Source organism: Dermochelys coriacea, chromosome 1 (genome assembly GCF_009764565.3).
Source record: "Dermochelys coriacea isolate rDerCor1 chromosome 1, rDerCor1.pri.v4, whole genome shotgun sequence".
Taxonomy (NCBI): domain Eukaryota; kingdom Metazoa; phylum Chordata; order Testudines; family Dermochelyidae; genus Dermochelys; species Dermochelys coriacea.
In genome coordinates this window covers 253,649,682-253,677,507 of record NC_050068.2, presented here as the reverse complement: position 1 = coordinate 253,677,507, position 27,826 = coordinate 253,649,682, and the positions used below count along the sequence as shown (strand labels likewise).

Below are 27,826 nucleotides of genomic sequence, written 5' to 3'. Positions count from 1 at the left end.
TGGTCATTTGCAACGTTGTCGGTTGTAAAATATAATTATATCCAAAAACCCAAGCTACATTCCGAGTCCCTGATTTATAAGGGTTTTGGATGGACAGCCCATCTGTTTCCTAGGCTTTTGGGGAGACAGTCAGCTGAGGATTGGAGGGTTCTGAGTTTGTACAATATAACTAATAATGTACGGTATAATTTTCATTATATTTGCTGGTTATGTCAAGTGCTTTATATTATATCATTGTTTAATATAAGGGACATAGAATAGGAGCACAGAGCAGGTGTCCAATGGAGGTTTTAATAAAACTAAATATAAACAAAATAAATACCGTTTCTTAAACCTAACCCAAAGATCGAAGATGTTTTTTGAAAGCTCACTAAAGACAGTGTTTTAAATTAGTATTGAATTAATTTTGTTTAGAAAGTCACACAGGAGAGTCTCATGCAGTTTTATTACTCTGTTAGATGGAGCTACTCTTTCATATAATGGTAGCACTAGCACACAATGGATGTGTTTTAGGTGAAATGCCAATTCTCTTCAATTCACCCAGTGAGCAAACCAATAGTTTATTAATACATACACCAGAGTGGTGCATTCATCAGAGTGTAGCTCAATATAGTTAAATGTTCAAAAAGATATTTAATGAAGCTTTCTGAAATGCAGTCATCTCTGAAAAACAGCTGAAAGATGTAGGGAGAAGGAGAGAAACTTTCCCCCTTCTTGTTTGAATATATTCATTCATTAGTTTTCTAGCCTTTCCTTGGATTATGTGGCCCTATTTTCTTCATTTATCTTGCCCATGATGCCACCTTATCTTTCACAATCACAGCTGGAGGTTCAGCCACTTTCAGCTCATTTTCTATTACAAAAGCTAGTTTTGGAATAGTGAACAGTTCCCAATGTTGGCCTTGATCATGCCATCAGATCCAAGTGGGCAGAACCCTGCTGAAGTCAGTGGGGCTCTGCATGGAGGCAAGGATCTTCCAGACCAGATCCAACTGCAGGATGAGGACCTTAGAGTTTATACACTAGCACTTGGAGTTAAAAGTGGTTGGAGGTCCCCAAGCTGCTGCTGAAAGGACACTTTTGGGGAAGAGGCAATTTAATATCATTGCTTTTTCCCCTTTCATTCCTGTCTTTTTTCATCGCATGCTATCCCAGATATCTCTTTTGTCTCTCCGCCATTAAGATTCTTCCACTGACTTAATTTAATGGATGGAAAGATTTTTAAAGTTACTCTTCCAGTAAAGAGGTCCCATCTGTGCACTATTGGGAGTTGGTGCTCAAGTCGGCTTGAATAGCTTACTACACATGTACTTATGATGCATAACATTAAACCACACATCAAAAAAAAAATCACATCAATATAAGTGGCAAAAATACTAACCAGTGGGGGAACAATAATGTAAAAGTTGCGCAAGTGCATGTTCTTTGGACTACGGAATTCAGGAGCAAACACGTCGACAAGCATTTTGAAGTACTCTGTGCCTTCTGCAGAATTACGTGTGAGATCAGTGAGAACCGAATCCAATTGCCTGCAAAGAATGAGAAAATTTTGTATCTGATCGTTTTCTGTTGGACAGCTCTTCTCATCATCACTAATAGTTAGTACCCCACCTATGGGATTTGGAGGCAGACCAATGTTTGTTGCTAGAGGCTCCAGGAGTAAACCCAGCCCTTCAGTTCAGGCCATCAGAAGAGCGGTTCTAAAGTTGTAGAAACACTTCAGCAACTAACTATTAGTATTAAGACAACTGGGTATAATGTATTAAATAACCTAAAACAATTATATGTCTAAATCTCCCTTTAGAGAAAAATTCCATTTTGTATTTTGGTAATTTATCAGATTGTCAGGGTGGCTGAATGAGGAGAGAAACTGCTAACAGAAAGAAAATTATTAGGTAAGGAATTTCTCATTTTGTTGCACAACTTCTCTCCTAATTCATCACTAACGGGAAGTAGCCAGCGGTGAATCTTAGAAGTGGGGGGGAAGAATATACAGAGTTTATTATTAATTATTATTACTACTACTTCTACTACATTAGAATAAAAGGCAGGAAGGGAAAGGTTTCCCCCCATATAAGGCAAGGAATTAGGTAGAAACCAACTTAGAAGCATCCACCTACCAAAGGCTCTCTTCTGCAGACGAATGGAAACTTGGGCCTGGTCTACACTGGGGGGGGGTGGGGGAGGGAGGGAAATCAACCTAAGATACGCAACTTCAGCTAGGAAAACAGCGTAGCTGAAATCAATGTATCTTAGGTCGACTCACCTTGTGTCCTCACAGTGCAGGGTCGACTGCCGCCACTCCCGTCTCTCACTGCAGTGGAGTACAGGAGTCAACGGCAGAGCAATCAATTTATCACGTCTACACTAGATGTAATAAATCGATCCCCGATAGATCGATCACTACCCGTTGATCTGGTGGGTAGCGTAGATGTACCCTTACTTTGCAACTCTTCGGATGAGGCTCATACACATTTTCCCCAATGCTCCTAGAGACTTCTGTGAATAGTTTCCCAGATTCCTAGCATGCCAACTGATACAGGATTCCAACATCTTGCCTGCAGCAACTTTGAGGTCATAGAGCCTTGGCATTTTGGATAGAGTAAGCTGAACAGGGTACACTTGGCTTTTGTACTCCATATGCTTGAGATATATCTTTAGAGTGCTAGGAATACCGATGTATACCACAAACTTCCAAAAGGATGGCTAACAGAACAAAATGGTGGGAGAGCTAATTCCAAAACCTGCCCTTTAAAAGTAATGATGACAAGAAAAGCCAGCCACATGATTGCATAATCTGTCATTGATTAATCTGGGCATTTGATGATACTCAAATGGAGACTCTGATGTGCCTACATAAGGAACACCACACTAGTGCTGGTTCCCATGTTTCTCATTCTATTGCACACTCTGGTGCTTGGCTGTAGGAGTCAAATCAACCATTCTGGAGAAATTAATGTAGCTGAGATCACCAGAACTTTTTATTATAATATTTGTATCCAGGTAGCACCTAGAGGTCAGGTCCCCATGGTGTCAGCTACAGTACAAATTAAGAGGCAGGCCCTGCTCCAAAGAGCTTTCGGTTTCCCTTCACATCAGAAATTCAAATTTGACTAAATCAATGAATGAAATTACCTGGTTGAGTTCTGTCTGGATACCAGAATACATCCAAGGCTAATGGAGAATCCATGTTGAACTATACTTCTCTTCCAATAGCCAGGTGGTTAACTGTACGTGTTGCAGTTGTGGATGAAAAAGGCCCTCCTTCAAGAGGACTGTCTTCAGGTGCTATGTGGTTTCCTTGACTAACTAGCAAATCCGAAGTGTCTTCTGGGACAGTGGAGAACTTCAACTCTCCCTTTTTTCTGTCTTCTATATCTTACATGTGAGTTGTCTTGAAAGGCAGAAGATTCTTCTCTGCCCAAGACATTATTTCCATTGCCATGGAGAAGCTATGACCTCTGGTTTCTCCCTGGATTTGGAAGGGGTATAAATACTCATGCCTCAATCATAAGCCAACCTCTAACTCTTACAAGAGGTAGGAGACTTTGCCTGTGAGCACATAATTGCCTGGTACGTGGTTTCTTGCACTTTCAACTGAAGGAGCTGGTACCTAGCCACCGTCATAGGCAGGATACTGGACTTGATGGACCACTGGTCCGATACCATCTTGCCTTGTTTATTTTGGTGGGAAGCAGAGACTGAGTTTTTTTGGTTCAGACACACCACTAATATAACCATCAAAGTGAATTAAAAGGATGTGTGCTCAGATTCTGGAAATGTATCTTTCAAGGGGCTTCCTTCCATAGCGACTATACAAGGAGCAAAAGTGAAAATTGGATTGGCTTTCAGCATGTTGTTGGTGCTCACCTGCCCACAAAGGGGCACTTGGATGCAATCTGAGAAGGACACCTAATTTTGCATTGTATCAGCTGCCATGTCCTCAGAAGGAATTTCTGCCAGGCACATTTTGAGAAACCCGCTCAGGGGATGAAGCAGATGTGTGACACCAGCAATTCTAGCCACTGGAAAGAACTGGCTATAGATGACCATAGCCAGGAAATGACAGGCTTTGGATGTTTGTAAATATTTACTATGATTGTATAATTATGGCCAATACCAGGCTTGTTTTGACACAGGGGAGAACAATTCTCTGCATCGGTTTCAACGCTCATCTTGATTTTGAACAACTGGCGAGTATGAATCCTTTCCAGCAACTGTCTAGTCAGCATGCATAATTTGTGACCTGTGCCTTGCTCTTACTACTGCCAGCCCAAATAAGACTATGGGTGCAGATTGTGGATCCAAAGGAAATGTCTTGTATGGGAATTGTGAGCTCTCATACACAAATGCTCTTTTTGTCTTTGTCATGCTGAGGATTTTGTTGGTTTGCAGGAAATTTATCTAACTTTCCTTGGAAATTTCTCCAGATTTTTCCCTCTGCCAAGGTAATAGTTCTCTCTCAGAAATCCTTGGTGCTGAAGTAACCAATAGATTGCTATGCCTGCTTTGATAGGTATGGGTGAAGGCCTTTCTGCTATCTCAGCTACTAATTTCTTTAATGTTTCCCCAAAAGCTCCTCCTGTAAATTTGGAGGCACAATATAAATATTCAAGATGACTGATTGTTATTCATGGGTTTAATAGGATTTCCATGTAGCCACTGAGTTAGAAGTCACTAATTTTATCACAACTACCACAAAAGGTTTGACTAGGTCACAACCAGTGATGTTTCACTCCAAGCAGGATCATAGCCGCAGACAACGAGCTACTTACTTGCCACCAAGTACACTTTCCTTACTGAGTATCTGAAAAACCTCTGGTCTCAACTGGTTTCAGAGTAGCAGCCGTGTTAGTCTGTATCCACAAAAAGAAAAGGAGTACTTGTGACACCTTAGAGACTAACAAATTTATTTGAGCATAAGCTTTTGTGAGCTACAGCTCACTTCATCGGATGCATTCAGTGGAAAATACAGTGGGGAGATTTATATACACAGAGAACATGAAACCTGGTCTCAATTGCTATAGTAGAGGCTTTGAAATTGCTGTACTACGAGTCTTTAGAAGGAAGTCCTCTTCTGAAGTGTGGAGCTACTGCTGCACCCCAGCCTTAGGGTCCCAAAACTTATATATAAACAAAAAAATTTCATAACATTTTAGCTTAACATTTGGTTTTAAATCAGTAGTCTGTCCTCATTTGGATCTTATGATGGCCTCAAAGGAGACATCTAGAGAAAAAAATCTATTTAATAATGCTTGAAAGGGAAGATATTTTAGAGTACCTTGCAAGCCACTGGCATCCTGGCCTGGAAAAGTCCTGCAGATTGGTTTTGTTTGGTTGGGGTTTCTTTAATTTTGGTTTTGTTTTTTGGTAGTGTATGTGTGGTACTTCCCCTGGCAGTTTACAGGTGGAAGATAGCATGCTATTTATCCTAGTCTGAGGACCACTCAACCAATGAGGGGTGCTAGTACAAATACCTCAACTGTAGAAGTCACTTTTTAAACGTCCGCAGGAAAGGTTGCCTGCCTGTTCCCTAAAGGATGGCTGGCTACAAAGTAAGTACTATAGGAGCAGCCCTGTACCACTCAGGGCTTTACTCAGTCACAGGATCATTTTGAACATGGAAAGGCATTTCTCACTTAACCCTCAGTAACCCCATGATGGTGCAACTTCATTGGGAGCAGAATCCTCAGAAGCCTCTGTTCTGGTCACAGGCTGCCTGAAGTACTCTTACACTTTAATGAGCAGCCAGCCAGCCGAGGGGGACAGAGAGCAGGAGAGAGAAAACCCCTTTCCCTGGCAGAGCAAGGTTTTATTACTATGATAAGCAGGCACAATTCCCATTTTGCTGCTGCCTGAAACCTGCAACCCTTTCCCCTGGCTGTGAGTGAGGGTCTTTGGACTGAAATTTCCTCTATGCAGCAATCTGAGGGAGGGCTTCCTGGGAATGACAGACTTCTCTGCAGGGCCAGACATGCTGTCGGGTAGGAGGAGGCAGTGAGCTTGATACAGAACTCAGAGAATCTGTGTAGAAGAAAAGCACCAGCACACACTCCCTCGAGGGAACAGGGTGGTGAAGTCAAAGGAGAGGGGGTTAGACCCTGCATTTTCACCCCACTTGCTCATTAGTGATACTAATTGCTGCCTTGAAAAAGGTGATGCTAACTTTTGATTTTTGGGATTCCAGAATCTCAGGGTTTGCTAGATCTACCCCTGAGTATCAGGAGAATGCCCCAAGTCCTAGTGGAAGGAAGGGGAACAGTATAGGAGCCCCACTTCTTTCCCCAGGGAGCAGAGGACCCACTTCAGTATCTGGATGATGGGGACTTTGGGATCTTTTTTGGGGGGGCAGGAGGGGATGTCCCTCCCATCTGTTGGAGGACTTACCCCAAGCTGGCTGGATAGCATCCTCCTCATCCTTAGACTCTGCATTAGAATTGCAGCTCTTGGGATGGGGACCTGACATGCCAGTCCGGTCTGAGCCCCATGCCCTGACAGAGAACAGGCAGGACATAATTTGCCCTCTGAAGAGCCTTAAATGGTGCCTCGCATGGAAAACACTGCTTAGATTTAGTCCGCTGTTTTCAGAATAACTCTGCCATGCCTGAATGGGGGCAGAGGTGTCCTGGAGAGGAGGGTGCTTCAGTGGTGAAGCTTGGTGGTTGAAACCATCTCTCTGTCAAATACTCAATCCAGGGGAGGAAGAGAAGGAAGATAAATTGATGCTGCATGAAGAAAAAGACGGTAAGGGGAAACCGAACCACCAACTTGTTCCATTGCTGGAGACAGAAAATCTAGAGGCCTGAGCTGAAGGGCTAGGCTTTGTCCTGGAGCCTCCATCAGCAACACTGGACTGCCTCCAAATTCCATAGGTGTGGGGTATTAACCATTACTGTGAACACAGAAAGAAGCTGTGCAACAGAAAATTATACATATACACTCAAAGTTCAGAATTATGGGAATACATTTTCTGGAGATTCACTCCAAGCCAGGACAGCTCCTTTCAATGACAAAAATGTAGTGTGAAAGTGAGTGCAAAGTTTTATTAGTTTACATCTCAAATCAGATAGCATATAGCAAGGAATTAAGCCAGATCTGTATAGCAAGTGTAACTGCACTAAAGGTTGTGAAACTCTATGGCAACATAGTAAAACTTTCCTCAACCTCCTCAAAACACCGCTCTGTTTAACTCAGAATTTCCACCTGGATGAAGTGACAACAAATCTAGTATTTGCTCACAGCAGAAATGATAAAGAAAGCTCATGGTTTGTTAACTGGATCTATAGCCAACTAATAGGTGAGCAGAATACAGTTATATTCATAGACTTAGAACAAGAAGGGGCTTATTTTAGCAGCAGGTAAAGAGTACGGGCTATAAAGCAGAAGATTTGCCTGTTTCCCATCCATAGCCCCAAAAGGGCAATTTAAGATTCAATTTTAAGACAGGCTTTGAAAGATGACTATCAGAAAGTTTTGCCAATTGAGATATTCCCTGTACCCATTGCTAGTCACACTCTGATGCCTCTAAACAAGGAAAGAAAACCAACAGAAATCTAAGCTTCAATCACTTAAAATACGTCAGTGTTCAGAACACATTTTAGCAAGTGTGGTTCAGATAAGCAACTCCAGCGATTGCTATTCTCTGTATGAGAGAATGCTTTTGTGAAGAGCCCAATAGAGTTGAAAACAATGGTTTCCTCCAACACATTTTACCAGTGTATTCCAAATGGAAAGTGCTCATTTTCCTCCATTCCTTCCACTGCACAAGCCAAGGTGGCCATGTGGTGCTTTCCCCAGAGTACTCGATATCTAAACAGGCCTTGGAATAGGATTAGTGAAGCAAATTTGTTTTTAAAGTCTCTCTGTAACTAGAAAGGAGACTTCTAAAACTTGAGACATTTACAGGCTAAAGAACTTTCCTCACCAAATGACTATTTTACAGAGCAGCTGAGTTCAAAATGGATCTGATTGGTACAAATATCATTTTCGGTTTAGCATCTTTAAAGCAATAGTTTCTATTGTTTCTGATTAAACAAAGACATTTTAACTTCATTTTATCTTTTGTAAAGCATTTGAATTTTTTAAATAAGAAAGGCACAAAACACAAGTTTAAAAACAAAGATGCTTGCCTCCTCACAAATCAAAACACATCGGGTTACCTGGCTGCTTTTTGCGTTTCTTCTGAAAGTCCTTCTTCTTTCACTAGTTCCTCAAAATTAACAATATCTTCAAGGTCAGGAACAAACCTACACAATTATTGTGTGTTAGGTTTACATTTAACTGTGGTTTACTCACTGATGCATTAAGTTAAATTATAAATAAATTACACAATGAACCACCCTTGCCTTCAAGGCTCTGACACTACTCTGCTTACATCTTCCATCTCTTTCTCACCCAGGGTCTGTTAATTCCACTAACAGCCGTGTTCCCTTCCTATCTTTCTTCCACAAGAATCTTTGCGCTCTCTTCCATGCTGCCCTGCTATGCCTGCAGTGTCCTCCCAAATCAAGCTCCCACTCCTCCAAAAGCATCTTTCAACCATGACCCATACTTCCACACCATCCAAACAAAATCATAGCTAACAAACAAGAGGAAACATGATGAACACCTTGAGAAACAGCCAGCCTCATAACACTGCACATAAACCACCCATTCACCTCACCTGACACAATCTCTTTTTGTGCCACATACCATATGGTATAACACCTAGCTTGTAAACTTTACAGGGTACAAACTGTGTCCTGTTCTCTCTGTAAAATGTTATGTACACTATGGCACTATATGCAATGATAAATCAATATCTTGGGCTTTAAGAGCTCATCTATGTAATGTGCTATATTATACAAATGGTTATGGTTTTGTAGTTAAAGGAACTCCAATTAGTCAATTTTGCAATTGGAAATATTGCAATTTTGCAATAAGGGATTCTGAACTAGTTTGCAGGACAAGAGATACAATTCCTTTGTATCCTTATACAGTGTCCTTAGCATATGATATCAGACATTTTTCAAAACTCAATTGTTATTTGAATAGAAAGGAATGGGTTAAGTGTGTTTGTAAACTCTTAAGGGCAAGGAGAATGGCTTTACTTGTGTCCTTAGAATGTACAACACTCTTATGGAGGCTCAAAAATGTTCAATACATAAGAATCAGAACTTATAAACTAAGTTAGCTCCCTTCTCTTGGCTCTCCTTCAAGTCCTGTGGGTGTGTCTTTTGCTGTTAGGGGCAGCAACTGTCTCATTTGTACAGTGCCTAGAATATTGCTGAACTATTTTATTAAGTGCACAATCCTTCTTGGTGCTGGGCTCCTTAGCTCCCATTGACATGAATGGGACCTGAAGGCACTTAGTGCTTTGCGAGTTCAGTGCTAAATAATGTGCTAGCTGGACTTTTCTGTAGGACTTCTAAGAAGATTAATATAAAATACAGAGTTGGTATCTTGGAAAACGCCATACTTATTCATAATACTCTTCGCACTTCTGAGTCAAATGATGCATATGTGAAGAAAAAAAAACAGACCTTCCTAAGAGAATATCAGTATGACTGTGATATAAAATATTAGTCGCAGCACGAAATATATTCATGTAGGTACCTAATTGCACTACTACAGCAGTGAAGTCCACCAGATCTTATCATTCGCACATAGCCCATTGCATTGCCTTTAAAAAACAAAAAAAACAGGAACATACCTAAGTTAGATATTTACATGTACACATTTCAAAATCCCTATTAACTCTGAAATTCTGATGCCTTGGGGTAGCCAGAATGATTTTACAAGAGAAATATTCTGAAGCTAATTACATGGAGAAAAATGTAGATGTTTTAGAGTTTAATGGCACAAAGTCCAACTAGAGGAACAAAACATGAGCCCTGACTGGCTTCATCTAAGGAGATTGTGCTCACATGCACTACATTTTTAAACTCCTTAACTAAGGTCCAAATGCTGCAGTAAGATACAGTTGGTAGGAAATGTTTGTAAGAACAGGCTCTAGATGCCTATGCTATTAGTGGCATCAGTGTGCTAAAAGTATTACTACAACTAGTAAATCAAATTTAACTATTATAATATATGCATATATTAGTATTTGATTCAAAACACCTTTTGAAGTATCCGAGTCTTACAGAACTGTACTTAGTGGGAAAGATACTCCACCTGGATGAATGTTGCCTCAGTCAAACAAATAAAAACTGAACCCAAAGCAAATAAAAAAACATTCATACAAACTCTAGATATGTTTTATATTAAAACATTCAGGACCCATTTTTTTTTTTAGGAAAAACTCCAATTACTTCAATGGAAGTGCACCTGCTTATATCAGGCTTGAATTTGGGCCTCAATCTTAAAATATAAGTAAAATAAGCAGTGTAGTTATAGGATTACAAAGATCTCTGTCATTAAAATGTTTGTACCATATTTTTAGATACAGTGATGCATACCTATTTGACTTATGAGCTGCCTGAATTGGTCAAGGTAACTCTGTCCATCAGGCGTTATTCCAAGCTTTCTGATGCCCCGGTTGAACTTCTCTGCTCTCTCAAAGGGATACTAGAGAAACAATTTTTGCAGTTTGTAAGAACATTGATCTTTGAAGAATCTACTTGACCTTTCAAGTCAAATACCATTTTACCTTCCACCACCACCCTACAAATATTCACACACATTCTTTGTTCCGTCTTTGAAAGTGTAACCCTGTCTATGCATAGTAGTTTGTGAAAGTGTTATTTAACCAGGTCAGCTGTGCAAATTGCAAAGATGAGATCTGTTACTGCTATATATAAACAAGACAGCACTCTTCTTATAAGAGCAAACTACATACAAAGAACATTCCAGTACATTTTTATTCCAAACAGTAAGCCTCAAATTTTTCAGAATTAGACATACAATGGTGGGAGATGAGAATTAGGCACAAGGCCTTGAGAGAGGGATAGATACATTACCCATATACGATATTTCAGCATTAATGTCAACAGTGACCTCTATTACAAAATAGAGGAATATTTATTGTAACTGCGGTAAACTTGATTTGGACTGAAGGTTTAGGACAACACTATACTACATCTGCACCAAGCATCATTATCAGGTTAACAAGAGAATAAACGTACTCCATCCTATAATACAAAGGAGTGCCATGTTGTGTCTGATGATGAGGCAATTAGAATGAGATAAGCCAGTCTCAATGTAGGAATTTGTATACACTGCAACACTGTATTTTGATAGACCAGAAGGTGCCACTTGTCTATAAACATATAATTTTCCTTTTATTTAAAAAGTGACATTTGTAGTTCAGTGCATATCAGCTTTTCAATGAAAAGGCAGCACAGGTTTTAATCAAGTTATTGTTTATCCAAGAACTCCACACATAGTGTACCTTATGATCATTTTGATCCTTGACTTCCCTGAAGAATCTGATATCTTTGATCAATCTGGATTTGATATGTTCATCATACATGAACTGGCTGAAGATATAGAACTTTTTCCTCAGAAACTGGTAAGTGAAATTAACCTGGAGTAAAATTAAAAATTCAGTATTAGAAAAACCCTTTCAAATTAACATGCTTCTCTAGTGACTATCATTCAGTAGCTTTTTGAAGCTTTTATTCCATATTATGACATTTTTTGTAAGTGGAAAGTTCAACACAGCCTGCCTCATTTTGTGGATCTCAAAGAGACTCAATCTGAGCAACTTTCTTCCTAAAAGAAGGTAAATCTTTTGTTGGAAGGTTTAATTTCCTTTAGAAAGGCTGGTAAGGGGGCAAAGGGAACCTGGAATGTAGGCTGATCTTTTAAAGTTCACGACTAGTATAAGAACTAGTTCTGGAGTATCCAGTTTCTGTCCATCTTTTTAGCATATGGGCAACATGCCTCAGGTGGCTTGTGACCAGGATTCATCATAGCAGGACAACAGTGAAGCTCACTGAATGTCTGCTTTCATTATAGTAAATTCTATAGCTAAGATTACATGCAAAGTTTCATTATAACCGTCCCACCTTCTTTTCACTTTCTCAACATTTTCTAAAATATTATCCCTTGGAATTAACCACCCCCCCCCCCAAGACACAGTTCATTCCCTGGTCTGCATGGACAATGTAGACCACAGTCAAAAGTGAATAAGGGAGGAGGCGTCCACTTGACCAGGAAGTACTGTGACTAGTTAGACAACTCTTTCAGCCCCTGATCTCTCTGCGACAAGCAACTCCAATTGCATTGCCTTTCCTAAATTCTAAAATGGCAGTCTAAGTTGACTTAGTAGACATCAGCATCCCCTTTCTCCTGATCTGCTTAAATGAAATGCTATAAAAAAAATGCTTAAATGAAATGCTATAAAAAAAAATCCTAGCAAACTTTAACAAGTAGTGATATATGGCACTCTAATTATAAGGGCCATTATTTAGAAATTAAAGTGTTGTAAACATAGTACCTCTGTTTGATAACATTTATTTTCATCTTTAAGGAAATTCAGAGGTCTTTCAGGACATTTCTAAACATCTTGTCAGCTGTGGCCTTTGTGCGAAGATCTGACTTTATATAGTAACTACAGTAATTTAACTCATAAGAGACTTTTTATGTTGACTGCTTGGTGTTTGAGGACTACTGTGTTATATTTAATTAAAAAAGCTATGTTCATGCAATATTAAAAACTGCACAGTTAAAAACTCAAGGGTCAGGAAATGCTGGAGTTCCAATGCTGTTCTGTACAGATTAAAAAGAAACAGTCCAGAAGATACTTACTGTTGTGTTCATGATTCCTGTGCCATGAGTTCGAATTGAATTAGCAATGTGCCGGATATTGATAGTGTTCAAATGCTTATTATTGCTAGTTCTCTCAATGAAAATCTGCAAAGAAAAGGTTATCATTTACCCCACATCAAAACCAAAGCTTACAAAAATCAGATATGAACTACCCATAGAAGGACAGAATACACCTCACCTGATTATTGAGATTGTAGAGGTAGCGAGATACAAAAACATGAATATTTCTCATGATTTCCAAAACATCCAGACCCTGAAACAATATGGCACAAATTCTAAATGGATTATAACAGCCTCTTGGGAGTCGTTCAAATGTATTCAAAGTAACTGCTAATTGTGCAAATTAATTACCTGAAAGTCTTTTGGAAGCAAATTAAAGTAATTAGTTATCTATGAAATTCACCACTTTTCCTTTCAATTTTGTGAAAACATCTTTCAATTTGTTCTGGGCTACTTCAGGGTCTAGATTTATTTTATGGTCTGTTTTGTTTTAAGTTTTATAGTCAGTATCACATTAAAATTCAGGTTTTTTGCTTGTATCTTCTAACATTTTTGATGTCAATGTTCTTTAGTCATATCTAATAAGTGCAAAGCAAAAATGGAAAAAGTGGACCATTTTCCTCAACTTCCAAATAAAATGTAAGAATATCCATATTTAAGGTTCACAAATTAATAGCTACTGTAAAAAAAAATCATTTACTGTTAATTACACCGTTTCACTGCTCAAAATGAAGAAGTATGGGTCTGGGAATTCGGAGTTTTACGTTGGTTATGCCACAGACTTGTTAGTCTTGGGTAAATCGTGTCAGCCCAAATTTTAGAAAATGGCCTCTAATTTTGGGTTCCTCAGTTTCTGTACCTTGTTAAAGCCTTGAATAATTATCTAGGACTTCCAGAATAAAGTGGCACATACAATACTCACACATATTCCTTACCTGTTCTAAAGTCTGACTGGGAAGATGTGCTTCTGTCATAATTAAGCCATAGCGCTGAGTTGCTAAATTCCTCATTTCACTGTATGTGGCCCAGTCATGAAGAGCTACAGTTGTTAGGTTGTAGAAGGTCTTGTCTAGGTAGTGTGTTACATAAACTGTAAAAAAGAATAATAAAGTATGCACTAAACTATTAACTGCAGCTCTTAATTTACTGGGGAACAGCAAAGGAACAAAAAAGGAAAATCCATAAATTCTTGCACTGCCACTTAAAACTGGGTTCTCTCGAAGAAAAGACAGTGTAACAATAGCCTTAGTAGGGTCATCAGTGGGGACTGAACCCAGAACCTCTGGATTTAAAAGCCATGAGCCTCTACTACTTCAGCTAAAGGACCAAGCCTACTAGCTCAGAAGCAACAAACTCCTAAACCTCTATATGTAAGCTAGCCACTAGAGGTGGGTAAAGAGCCACAACATTAGTAACTATGGATTATGCTTGCAATGCCACTTTTGTGTATCTAAGCTATTATTAGGGTGCAACTGCGATCACAGAAATCGGTAAAGGAAATAGTAAGCAAAAAGAAAATAAAGGAATACCAGAAGGATTATCAGAGAAACTAAAGAGATGCAGAGAAGTGTTGAGAAAAAAAAAGTATATTAAATGCAACCTACCTTTGATGTCAATGAACCGATTGAAAAATCGAATTGGGTTCAGAGAGAAAAAGTGGGCCAGATCCTTCATCCCAACTCTGTAAGGATTTCTGTCATCGAGCTTTAAGTGTGTGTGCACAGAAAGGCGTAGATCCTTTTCTATTTCTTTACACAATTTGTCCAGCAAGTGCTATTCAAGGGAGTGACAAAAATTATGCTAAGAGTCCATTCAAAATCTTATTTCAATAGAGATGAAATTTGCCTACAGAGCAAGAAGGCTGATGACCCTAGTGACTGTGACTACACCTTAGAAATAGGTGAACCTGCAGCAGAAAGTCCTTGTTTGAAAATTTCAGAGAGTTCCAGGGACTGGAACTAGCTCTAGCAAAAGAAGCCATGTTGATGCCTTGATAGTCAAACTAAGGACGAAGGCCTGGTCTACACTGGGGGGAGGGGATCGATCTAAGATACGCAACTTCAGCTATGAGAATAGCGTAGCTGAAGCTGATATATCTTAGATCGACTTAGAATCACTTCGTGTCCTCGCGGCACGGGATCAATGGCCACCGCTCCCCCGTTGACTCCGCTTCCGCCTCTCGCCATGGAAGAGTTTCGGAGTCGACGGCAGAGCGATCTGGGATAGATTTATCGTGTCTATACTAGACATGATAAATCAATCCCCGATAGATCAATCGCTACCCTCCGATCCGGCAGATAGCGTAGACATAGCCTAATTCAGAAATTTACATGGATACCTACTTGTTATTACGGATAATATGAGATGTCCAACTTATAAATGAATAGTGTGAGTTCTAGGACACCCACTTACATTGACTAATCAGAAGTATTTAGAAAGTGAGGCTTCCACAATTTTTTGCACCATGTGGTTCCTACCTAGATTTAAGCAGAGGCCCATCCATTCCCTGCAAACAGACACTCATTACTGCAACCATTCAAACTAATTAAAAAACCCATTTGGTGTCAACCAAATTCAAGACATGTTTGTTACAACAGTTCAGATGGGACCAACAATATGGGATGGAAGGATGGTGGCAAGCCCCCAGTGCCTGTTTGCAATCCTAGGTTGAGCACCCCTGATTTATATAATGAGTCTACAACAGATGTGATTTACTATGAAAGGTGTGGTTCATTTCCAATAAGACTTTGTACAGTTTAGCAAAACCTTTGATATATTATTTTGTCTGAGATTTTCTCTAGAATCCCAGAATAGACTGCATTTGTTGTGGAACTGGAGAGAGAGGAAGAACGGTCCACTGGTTAAATCACTAGCTAACAACTTGGGAGATCTGGGTTCAATTCCCTGCTCTTCCTGTGTGACCTTGAGCATGTTACCTAGTCTCTGTGTGTCAGCATCTGTAAAATGGGGGTAATAGCCCTTTTCTAACTCACAGGGATATCTGTGAGGATTAAAGATGGTGAGGTACTCAGATACTGTGGTAACAAAGCCAGGTAAGCACATGAGATTGAGAAAATGTTCATTTTTTTACTCTTATCACCATACTTCACAGCAGTTTCAATGACTTCTATATAGGTTTTATATAAAATCCTAAATTTCAGTCAATAAAAGCTGACTTTAATACGCAATCCAAATCAACTGTCACCATTAGACCACACTCACAGTAAACCCCGAACTTGTACAATTACCTCATTTAAAATTTCCATGATTTCTTTGTCATAGCACTCAAGAAGCATCTCATAGGACTCCAAGTGTCTTGAATGCATCATAGCAGGTACACAGTCCCGTAATGCACTAAACATGTACTAAAAAACCAGAAAGAAACTAATATGCAAACCATAAGACAGATATGTCAACAAACATCTCAAAATATTTAGCATGTAAAAAGGCTAAAATTCGCCCAATTTAAACAGTTTAAAATCTCAAATCCGAAGAACAAGGATCACTTTCTAGTTGATTTTATTTCGTATGAATAGTCACTACAATATTGTAAAACCTAAGTATCAGAGGGATAGCCATGTCAGTCTATATCCACAAAAACAACAAGGAGTCCAGTCTTTAAGGTGCCACTGGACTCCTCCCTGTTTTTGTAAAACCTAATATACTGTAACTTTAAACCTTTTTAAAAATCATCTATGTGATTGGAACACTGATATTCCATTTTGGTTTCAGTTATCCTAAAACAATGAAGGAAAGAATGTTAAGTAAGCCCATTTGAATTGGCTATCCTTTGCTATCATCCCTGCATGCCCCCCCCCACCCCATTAGATTAATGAACAAGTATTCGGTTCTAGCCTTTTGCAAGCCCATTTCTTAAAATAGTGATTAAACATAAATTTGTCATAGTGGATCAGACAAGTGATTCATCAAGTTTAACATCCTGGACCAGTGGTTTTGTATTTACCTGCAATCTAGATGCATCAACTGCATTGTCATACACATCATCTAAATAAATTGGGAAGACTGCTCGATGCCAATACAAGAAACAACAATCACACTGTGTTCGGACTCTAAAATGCAAGATTTAGTTATTAAACAAAATCTGAAGCAGTGCAAAAGAACACGTAAAGGACAGTGAACTGCATGTCAGCAAGACCATATTTTTGCAGCACTGTCTCCTTTTTTGTTTTTTACGATCATCTACACCACAGGTTATTTCACAGCACTAATGCTCAAGATACACCTGTACATGGTATTTATTATTTTTCCATTGGCCTTCAAAAGAAAACGTAAGCTCTTTGATAAATGGATACCCATTTTCACTTATATCTGTAAGCATCATATCAACCTACTCAAATGCTGTTTCAAGGTATACCATACCTAACCTCTGTAATGATATCTTTATGCTTCCTACAGCAACATTAAGGAAAAGGAATTATTCTGATCTCTGGCTCAGTATTTTGTATACCAGTGACAAAATACTGAGCCACATGCAGACAAGCATCTTCCTCACTGATGCTAGCAGTAGATATTGAACTTGAAAATGTTGACAGTTTATACAGCATTAGGAAGGTACACTGTCATGATACAAATTCATTTACATTACTAGAGTTTACATGACATGCCCAAAGTATACATGTAGGTCCACAGACCATCAAGATTCTAGGAATAAAATGTGTGTATAATAGTGCTTGCACAAAATCATTACTAAACATTTCACAGCCAGTTACAATTTACACCAGCTTAGGAGGGAGGTTTTTATGTGAAATGCAACATACTGCAGGAAGCCTAATCTTTAATATGGAGGTATAAAAACCAAGGAGGCTATAGGTCCCAAAAGTGATGGTCCATGTCAAATCAAACAAAAAGCATGGTGCACCACTCAATAAGACCTGCATTTCTGCAAGCTACTCCCGCTTATTAAAGATTAGGGAAGCCACAGACTTCATTATAGAATTCTGTGGCCCACATTCTGGCCAATCCTGGTCTTCAATGTACATGAAAACAGTCAATTACACGTAGCTAAGTATAGAACACAGAACATCCGGCAAGATTTCATAAACTGCATCATGAAATCTCAACACACGAGCTGACACTGCTTTCTCCCCTCCCCCCATCCCATCCTTTTGTGCTGATTACCGCTCCTTAAGTTCACTGATTAAGTCCAGTTTCTTCATAACTACTTGGAGGGGAAGCAGCTCTTCATCTTTAAATGTTTTCTGTTAAGAAAAAAAAAAACAGAGGAAAATGGGCTGAGTCATTTATTACTTAACTGGAAAATAGCAATTACTGTTAAAAGTCGTCACAACAGTTGAGTGATAAAGCTGTTTATTACAGCTAACAAGGCAACACGCAGTAGTGAGGGTTTGAGTAATAGTTGCACTTACCAGCTGTGTGCCCACACTAAGTGCAAGGGAAACAATAAGGCGCCTCTGTTTTGTACTTGGTCCGTTGAGGATATTCTCAGCCAATACCAGAGCAGAGAGCACATCCAGGCGCTGCTCACTGTATTTTTTGTCAGAAATTACTCTTTTCTTGATGGGAGAAACAAAAATAGCAGCTCAAATTTTATATTCATGGAAAAGTTATCAGAGACCAAAAGCAGCAGCACATTCTTTTATTTGAAAATTTGGGCACTTGTCACACCATTTCCAGTAATATTCTATAAATTAGGCTTTTTGAACCAAGCTAAGTGAATCCAGATTACTTCGCCTACCAAATTTAATTGGATTCTCTATTGTAAATGCTGGTAAAGATACATAACTCAGCACTGGCAGAAGACAGGTATACAGTAAACAGGCATTGTGCTTTGCATGTACACATCACTTCTGTTGTATACACCATCTCTACTGTTCCTGTAGGAGTGCTTTCTTTCAGTAGGAAGAAATCTAGCAGTGCCCAACTTTATGGGCTGAATAACCACAAATCTATAAGTGCACATGTGAAGAAGGTCCACAAGACAACCAGCACTTGTCTATGACATTGTGCAAGCAGAAAAACATAGCAAGGACCAACTGCCAAAGTGAGCTCCCAATTCTGCTCCCACTGCAGTATGTGGAATTTTTTGCAACCGACTTCAGTGGAAATGTGATCAGTTACTGGCTAGACTCATATTTAGGAGTATGGACTTGATTCAAAAAAGGTATAACTCTCTGCAAGCTTTGGTGCAATAGGAGAGAATTCCTTCGCTGATTATAAGAATATAAACTCAGCTTGAAACTCTTCCCCTTCAGTGCTGTCACATGTTCCAGGTACATGCAGCAAAACAACTGCTGTGCTACAGAATAACTATGTATACCCTAATGCTGCATTAATTTGGAAAAACACATTAACAGATTAGCAGGTACCACAGAGGGCCTGCAGTAAGTGACTTTATGCTGTTTACTGATATTAGCCTTTTGTTTACTTTTAAAGAAGGGGATTAATTAAACATCAGTCTATTCATACAATGGGTTGGGGGGTGTAAATCTCTTATTCCTGCTATCTGTTTGACATACAAATCTTTTAGTGTGCTTGGATCACATTGCTATTTTTTAAGCTTTTACGTTACTAGAGTTTACAAAGCTTGAGTTTATTTAAAGCTGTAAAAAAACTATAGAACAATTATCTGAACATCTGGGTGTTGCCCATTTCTAAAGCATGTGTAGTTTTCATAGCACCTTTATTGTTTCAGACAGGTTTGCTGGTTTTCTGTTCAACAGTGATACCCTTGAAATGTGTTAGATCTGTCTATTAAACTACAACAAACATTTTGTTTATACTAAAAATGTGATGGAGGAGATGTGCTAGATTACAGCTAAATTTGTGTTACATATATTAAGTAAAAATCTGAAAAATATGCATATCGACTGTTTAAATATGTAATTTATTAAACACTGAGCAGAATTATGTGCACAAGAGAAATGGAAAATCCAATAGCACCATTTACATCATGCATGTATCTTCTTTTGGAGTTCAGCTGCAAGAGAACACATATACTAGCATTTCACATCTGCAGAGCTAAGCTGAAAGCCCCATTTTCCCCTTTGCCCACATAACGTAATTCAGAAATCCAAGGACAGCTAGTGTTCCAAGTGAGGTGCATTGGTCCCACTTCTGGGGAAGCTTGCAGAGCACCTGTGTACATTTTATATAAGACAACTGGCACTTCCATAAGCATTAAATTTACCCTACCCTTTCCTTTTAAAGAATTTTAACATTATATAGTAATCTTTGAAAGTATTGTATATGTGAGGCCCTAAAACTGTAACAGCCTGCATGCTTATACACACCATCGCAAATCACTTTAATAAAACAACAGTAAAGTAATAAAGTAACAAAGAACAGGCAGGCTAACTGAAAGAACAGCACCCATCTCTGGAGTCACAGGTAGGGCTGTCGATTAATTGCAGTTAACTCGTGCGATTAACTCAAAAAAATTAATCACGATTAAAAAAATTGTGATTAATCAGTTTTAATCGTACTGTTAAACAATAGAATACTGTACCAATTGAAATGTATTAAATATTTTGGATGTTTTCTACATTTTCATATATACTGTATTCTGTGTTATAATTGAAATCAGTGTACATTTTTTATTACAAATATTTGCACTGTACAAACGGCAAACAAAAGAAATAGTATTTTTCAATTCTCCTCATACAAGTACTGTAGTACAATCTTTGTCACAAAAGTGCAACTTACAAATGTAGATTTTTTTGTTACATAACTGCACTCAAAAACAAAACAATGTAAATCTTCAGAGCCTACAAGTCCACTCAATCCTACCTCTTGTTCAGCCAATCGCGAAGACAAACAAGTTTGTTTACATTAGGAGATAACGCTGCTCTCTTCTTATTTACAATGTCACCAGAAAGTGAGAATAGGTATTTGCATGGCACTTATGCAGCTGGTATTGCAAGGTATTTATGTGCCAGATATGCTAAACATTTGTATGCTCCTTCATGTTTTAGCCACCATTCCAGACAACATGCTTCCATGCTGATGACGCTTGTTAAAAAAAGAATGAGTTAATTAAATTTGTGACTGAATTCTTTGAGAGAGAATTGTCTCTCTCCTGCTATGTTTTACTCACATTCTGCCATATATTTCATGTTATAGCAGTCTCGGATAATTACCCAGCACGTTGTTCATTTTAAGAACACTTTCACTGCAGATTTGACAAAACACAAAGAAATTACCAATGTGAGATTTCTAAAAATAGTTACAGCATCCGACCCAAGGTTTAAGAATCTGAAGTGCCTTCCAAAATCTGAGAGGGACGAGGTATGGAGCACGCTTTCAGAAATCTTAAAAGAGCAACACTCCAAAGTGGAAACTACAGAACCTGAACCACCAAAAAAGAAAATGAATCTTCTGCTGGTGGCAGCATCTGACTTAGATAATGAAAATGAACATGAGTCAGTCCACACTACTTTGGATTGTTATCAAGCAGAATCCGTCATCAGTATGGAAGCATGTCCCATGGAATGGTGGTTGAAGCATGAAGGGACATATGAATCTTTAGCGCATCTGGCACTTAAATATCTTGCAACGCCAGCTAGAACAGTGCCATGAGAACGCCTGTTCTCACTTTCAGGTGACATTATAAACAAGGAGCGGGTAGCATTACCTCCTGCAAACGTAAACAAACTTGACTGGCTGAACAAAAAGTAGGACTGAAGGGACTTGCAGGCTCTAAAATTTTGCATTGTTTTGTTTTCGAATGCAGTTTTTTGTACATAATTCTACATTTGTAAGTTCAACCTTCATAATAAAGAGATTGCACTACAGTACTTGTATTAGGTGAATTGAAAAGTACTATTTCTTTTGGGGTTTTTTTTACAGTGCAAATACTTGTAAATAAAAATAAATAAAAAGTGAGCACGGTACACTTTGTATTGTGTGTTGTAATTGAAATCAGTATATTTGAAAATGTCAAAAACATCCAAAAATCTTTAAATAAATGGTATTCTATTATTGTTTAACAGTGCACTTTATCGTGCGCTTAATCGCATTTAATTTTTTTAATTGCTTGACAGCTCTAGTCACAGGAAAAGATCAGAACAAGGCCAAGACACGAGGAGGAAGCGGATACAAGAATGGAGCGAGTGTGCGCGCCACTGGGGGAAGACAGAGGAGCGACATAACAGAAATATCATCTTTGTTGCATGTCAGTACAGTGACTAGAACAATGAGGCCCTGATTCTTGGTTGGGGTTCTTAAGTGCTATAATAAAAATAGCAGCAATAGAAATCGTAATGGACAGGGTGGAGTAAGACCACAGACAGTTTCAAATCAGACAAAAAATTTTGATTTTGAATGAGAGGTTAAATGAAACTATTGAAACTTGGATTACATACCTTGGCTATAGAAATAGAGTTAAGAGCCTGATGCTGGAGATGCTGAGTTATGTGCGTCACAGAATCTGCCACAACCATACTTCTTCTATAAAATGTATGTTCTATTGCCTGCAGTCAGTTTCAAAATACAGTGGTTCATATTAATTATAAAGTGGCAATTTAAGTAATTTCTTTCTATACTAACCATACTGTCCACCTGGCAATATAGGATTTCCCTTCACCACCCTTGTATTTTAGATTAGCTGGAGATGCTGAACACCCAACACTTTTGCAAAAAATCAGGCCACTTATTAAGACATCCATATATGGTTTTCAGACTCTAACTTGAGGTAACCATTTCTCTTTTAAAATCTTAGCCTATGTGTTTTCTCTATTTCAGCTCAACTTTAGAAAGATACTCTTCAAAACAGTGAACATCTTTCCCTGCAAAAAAATAGGATTGAGATAAAAAGCAAACTGTGGAAGGTTTTTAGAAATTACATAAATATACCTTCCCTTTCTCTCCTCCATCCCATCCAACCTTTAAGTAGAAGTCACTTTGAAATATTCTGTCACTCAGTTCTTTGCACGTGGTGTCTCACAGCAGCTCTATAATAATGCTTAGATGAAATCATAACGCAATCCTATAACCTACCTTGAGAAGTTCCACAAGTCTGCATAATGCTTTCACTGAGGTTTTGGTCATAGGTTTTTGCATTGACATGTAGAGATTCATTGTGGTTTTAATGATGGTGCTAAGGCTGTAAGCATAAAGAAAACCCTAGAAACAAATTGGGGGAAAAAAAGAATCTCCACAGTAATGTCAGACAAGTAAATACTCTCGATTTTTTTTTATTACCATACAGAACATAAATTCCTGCCTTTTCACTAGCCCCTCCAGAGCATAAGCAGCTCTCTTATGGACGGTCCAAGCCTGTATAGTCACATGAAACTAGAAGTGAAGATCTGTCAGTTAGTTTGCAATTATGAAGCTGCAAAGGAATCAGCAAGTCATTAAGTCAGCTAACTATAGCTTTAGAAACAATCAGTACAATTAAATCATAAACCAACGAACCAAGCATTCAGACAGACTAATCACAGTTCGAGTTCACTGTAACCCAACTAGGGTCACCAAATGTCCCGATATTAGAGGCTGTGTCTTATATAAGCAACTATACCACCCTGCCACTCCCACCGATTTTTCACACTTGCTATCTGCTCACCCTAAACCCAACCAAGAGAGGCATCAAGGTAGAGAAATTGGACTAGGATGAGCAAAAAACAGTTGCATAATCCCCAAGAGATAAGTGAAATTAGTAAGATATGAAGTCATTGTAAACCTCTACAAATTCTTCAAAAATCCATATTTCATAATAAAAAACAAAGGAATGGAAAACTGGAAAAAAAAATCCAAAGAATATCACTAACATAGGCGTTGAAATGTGCAAACTCTTTCAATCAATTTAGGCTACATCCAGAAAGACCAGAAGAGCATCCAAGTATTCAAAACACAACTTTCAAATGGAATACAGCAAAAACTTGGAAAAATATAGCAAGTTAAAGGTGAAACTTTCAATTTGGTATAGAGAAAAATAGCAAAGCATATTAAAAGTAACTACTCAAAATGAGAAGAATAGATTCTCCCATTGGGATATCTTCAGATCCTTAATTCTTTATTTATTCTCATTTTAAGGAGAGTTTAAGTATTAAAAACAAAAACAAAAAAAAAAACTTTTCATGTATACTGTGAGCTCAGAAGGAAAAAAATTAATACTGAAACCTGGAACTAGCAGTATCCATCAATAAAGGCAGAAGCGAGGACAGAACTGCTACAAATTAATGGGGAAGACACTAGTGTTGTGTCTATTGTACATTCTCTATTAAACTAATTTATTTTTGATCTATGTTTTGTCAGGAAGCAGCATACAAAATGTGAACGAAATAAATGCAGAAATCATGTACACATACAACAAAACTATGCAGTCTTACCAGAAAAGAAAATTAACTGCATCAGATGCTAAAGAGATCATCCCAAAGCACTGTCGTTGAGTGCAACACAATTAGGCACTAGCCTGGAACTTGTTGCCAGAAATAAGAATATGATAAATACAACTAAATTTGACCCTCATCCCTGCCCCAATGTAAGCATCTCAGCATTGACAGTATAGTCGAGAAAGACTACATGGGAAATGGGAACTACCTTGGGAAATCACTGAAGCTTCATTGGAAAGATTCCAGCTTCAGCCCACGAAGATTCAGTCAGACATACTACTTTTTTCACTTCCCAGAAAGCCCCATTTCTATCATTCTATTCTATACCATTCTAGTTCTATTAAGAACTAGACTGGACAACACATTTGAGAACATACTGCAGGGAAAAACCCTGCATTTGCAAGGGAATGCTGAGACGACCACAACTTCTATGATTTGTTTTCAGTACTCATTAGCTTCCTTCTAATCACCTAGTTCCTCATGCAAAAAGCAGCACAAATACACTACATATAATTCAACTAGCAGCATAGTGAAAAATAACCCACCTGTATAAAGACATTACATCTGTTAGAAAGGTCTTCAGCAAACTTATCCATCCGCTGTTCCTTAGACAAGATAGATTCCATTTTTGTCATCCATGAGCTCACAAAGACATAATATGACTGCATCTCTCTGGAGAAAAAAACAGGTTACTCACTTCAGAGAGCAGCTGAATGCCGTTACCAAGCATTGATGGTTACCATTACCAAGCATTGATGGCTCGTCCCTCCCAAGGAAAATGATAGGAATATTCAGTCTCAAAATGCAATACTTTGCTCCCTTTGCAATGGGTACTAGAGTGCCTCAAACACAACCTTAAATGCTCCATAGGGTAGTTACTAGCCTGCATGTGACAAGTGAGGTAACTAAGAAATAGAATTTAAGAGACATGTACAAGCTCGAATAATGAATCCAAGTCAGAGTCAGAATTAAAACTTAGGCCTCCTGGTATTTCAGTCCTCCCATTTTCTTAACAGAGGCCATGTTGCAGAACATCTCATTGTTATTACCTTGAATGAATAGTCCACTCAGACGCACTACATTTTTTTCCAAAAAAAAATTAAAGTAGTGACTAAATCGACAAAAATAAACTGTGTAAAAAAATTTAAGTTCTTTCATGGTAAAAAGTTTTACCAAGTTTAAACCATAAAACAAAGATAATCTATATAATCTGTTACCATATTAATGCCTGACTCAGTATTGTACAATTTGTTTTAAATATTGCAGTTGTAGAGGATGCATATACCGATTACATTGGATATTATTAAAAATTCATTAAAAGTTAAGAACATAAGAATGGCAACACTGGGTCAGACCAATGGTCCAACTGGCCCGATATCCTGTCTTCCAACACTAGCCAGTGCCAGTTGCTTCAAAGGGAATGAACAAAACAAGGCAATTATCAAAGGCCCATCTCCTGTCATCCACTCCCAGCTTCTGGCAGTTAGAGGTTTTGGAACACCCAGACCATGTGGTTGCGTCTCTGACCATCTTGGTTAATTGTCATTGATGGACACGTCCTCCATGATTTTGTTCTTTTTTGAACCCAGTTACACTTTTGGCCTTCACAACATCCACAGGCAAGGAGTTCCAGAGATTGACTGTGTGTTGTATGAAGTACATCCTTATGTTTGTTTTAAACCTGCTGCCTATTAATTTCACTGGATGACCATGGTTCTTTCATTTTGTGAAGGATTAAGTAACACTTCCCCTATGTATCCAGTGCTGATTTAGCCATGTTGGTCCCAGGATATTAGAGAAACAAGGTGGATGAAGTAATATTTTATTGGACCAACTTCTGTAAGTGAGAGACACAAGCTTTTGACACAGAGCTCTTCTTCAGGTCTGGGAAATGTACACAGTGCATCACAACTGAGTGGACACACTGAGTATGTTTCCCAATCCTGAAGAAGAGCTCTGTGTAAGCTCAAAAGCTTGACTGTCACCAACAGCAGTGGGTCCAATAAAAAAAAAATATATTACTTTCCCTATTCACTTTCTCCATGCCATTCATAATTTTATAGACCTCTATCATATTCCCATTTAATTATCTCTTTTCTAAACTGAACAGTCCCAGTCTTTTTAATCACTCCTCCTCATCTGGAAGCTGTTGCAGCCCTAATCATTTTTTTGCCCTTCTCTGTACCATTCCCAATATTAATATATCTTTTTTGAGATGGAGTGACCAGAACTGCACACAGTATTAAAGGTGTGAATGTACCATGGATTTATACAGTGGCATTATGATATTTTCTGTCTTATTATCCAATTCCTTTCCTAATAGTTCCTAAAATTCTGTTAACTTTTTTTTTGACTGGTGCTTACCACTTAACAGATATTTTCAGAGAAGTATCCATAGAGCCTCCAAGATCTTTCTTGCATGGTAACAACTAATTTGGAATCCATCATTTTGTATGTATCGTTGGGATTAATTTTTCCAAAGTGCATTATATTTTGCATTTATCAACATTGAATTTCATCTGCCATTTTGTTGCCCGGTCACCCAGTTTTGTGAGATCCCTTTGTAACTCTTCACAGACAGCTTTGGACTTAACTATCAAGTCATTTTGTATTGTCTGAAAACTCTGACACCTCTTTGTTTACCCCCTTTTCCAGCTCTTATGTTGTATAGCATTGGTCCCAGTACAGATCCTTGGGGAACCCTGCTGTTTCATCTCTCTCCATTGGGAAAATTGATGTTTATTCCTATACTTTGTTTCCTATCTTTTAACCAGTTACGGATCCGTGAGAGGACCTTCCCATCTATCCCATGACTGCTTACTTGGCTTAAGAGTGTTTGGTGTGGGGCCTTGTAAAAGGCTTTCTGAAAGTTGAAACCCTTAAAGAATTCTAACAGACTGAAGCATGATTTCCTTTTGCAAAAGCCATGTTGACTTTTCCCCAATATATCATGTTCATCTTGTTCTTCTAAGTTTGTTAATGATCATAAACAGTATTTCAAAAGGTGCAGTCCTTTATAAAACCTACTTGGTAAGTAACTGAGCCTTCTGTTGTAGAAAACTCTCCCTTTGAGTTTTAATTGCATGATGGCTTCTCCTATCCAGAAGTTTGGCAGCAGCTGGCATTTTCTGGATCAGAAAGTTATCAGCAAACCAAATAATATTAGCAGTTAATGTGATGGCGGGCACCTAGAGCACCAAAAGAAGAGAAAAAATTAAAATCAAACAAATGGGTAGCAATTCCTAATTTCATGTCAATCCTAATTATTAATTCCACTTACAAAAATCTTAAAAAAAAAAAATCAACATTATACCACTCCCCATAAGCTCAGAACCTTTTTACTTGAACTATTTGTTATACATCAGAAAGAGTGCAAAACTTTAACAGTATTAATCAACTATTCTTTGTATGCACCACAAGTGCTATGCATTAAAAAAAAAGTTCCTGCCCTGAAAAGCATATATTTACATCAATATGCAGAATTATTATTGTAAATTTTTCTCTAGTGTGTTAAGCCACACACTGCTCATATGTTCATGTATTTTGAATGAGCTACAATATATTCTATTGTAGTCAAGATTTTCCATTTTGCATGAATGCCAGGAAATCTTACAGCCAAAGTGTTAAGGTATAAAGTCTTCCCTCAATCCCCTAATGTACTAGAAAAAATACACATATAGAAACCACAATAAAAAATATTTTTTCTCCTCAAGAACATTAACTATCTTTAATAAAACCAAAACATTTCACTTCTGTAACTT

General features: G+C 38.2%; 2 protein-coding genes across 4 annotated transcripts in view; one reads left to right on the top strand and one right to left on the bottom strand.

The window, feature by feature from the left end:
* The window catches only part of WASHC4 (WASH complex subunit 4), a 61,795-nt gene that overhangs the window by 7,657 nt on the left and 26,312 nt on the right, over positions 1-27,826 (bottom strand). For all 3 annotated transcript variants that reach the window (XR_005290678.2, XM_038387703.2, XM_043519556.1), the window contains 17 exons: positions 27,093-27,253; positions 24,611-24,737; positions 22,729-22,854; positions 22,095-22,202; positions 18,141-18,287; positions 17,893-17,972; positions 16,718-16,823; positions 16,002-16,118; positions 14,358-14,526; positions 13,689-13,843; positions 12,932-13,006; positions 12,733-12,837; positions 11,372-11,506; positions 10,440-10,548; positions 9,595-9,661; positions 8,160-8,246; positions 1,382-1,529 (listed from right to left, as the gene is read on the bottom strand). Coding sequence is in view for 2 of the 3 variants with exons in the window: in XM_038387703.2 (XP_038243631.1) it covers positions 1,382-1,529; positions 8,160-8,246; positions 9,595-9,661; positions 10,440-10,548; positions 11,372-11,506; positions 12,733-12,837; positions 12,932-13,006; positions 13,689-13,843; positions 14,358-14,526; positions 16,002-16,118; positions 16,718-16,823; positions 17,893-17,972; positions 18,141-18,287; positions 22,095-22,202; positions 22,729-22,854; positions 24,611-24,737; positions 27,093-27,253 (2,022 nt within the window). In the remaining variant the exon portion in view is untranslated. The remainder of the gene's footprint in view (positions 1-1,381; positions 1,530-8,159; positions 8,247-9,594; positions 9,662-10,439; positions 10,549-11,371; positions 11,507-12,732; positions 12,838-12,931; positions 13,007-13,688; positions 13,844-14,357; positions 14,527-16,001; positions 16,119-16,717; positions 16,824-17,892; positions 17,973-18,140; positions 18,288-22,094; positions 22,203-22,728; positions 22,855-24,610; positions 24,738-27,092; positions 27,254-27,826) is intronic.
* The window catches only part of APPL2 (adaptor protein, phosphotyrosine interacting with PH domain and leucine zipper 2), a 91,775-nt gene that overhangs the window by 62,573 nt on the left and 1,376 nt on the right, over positions 1-27,826 (top strand). The window lies entirely within an intron of this gene.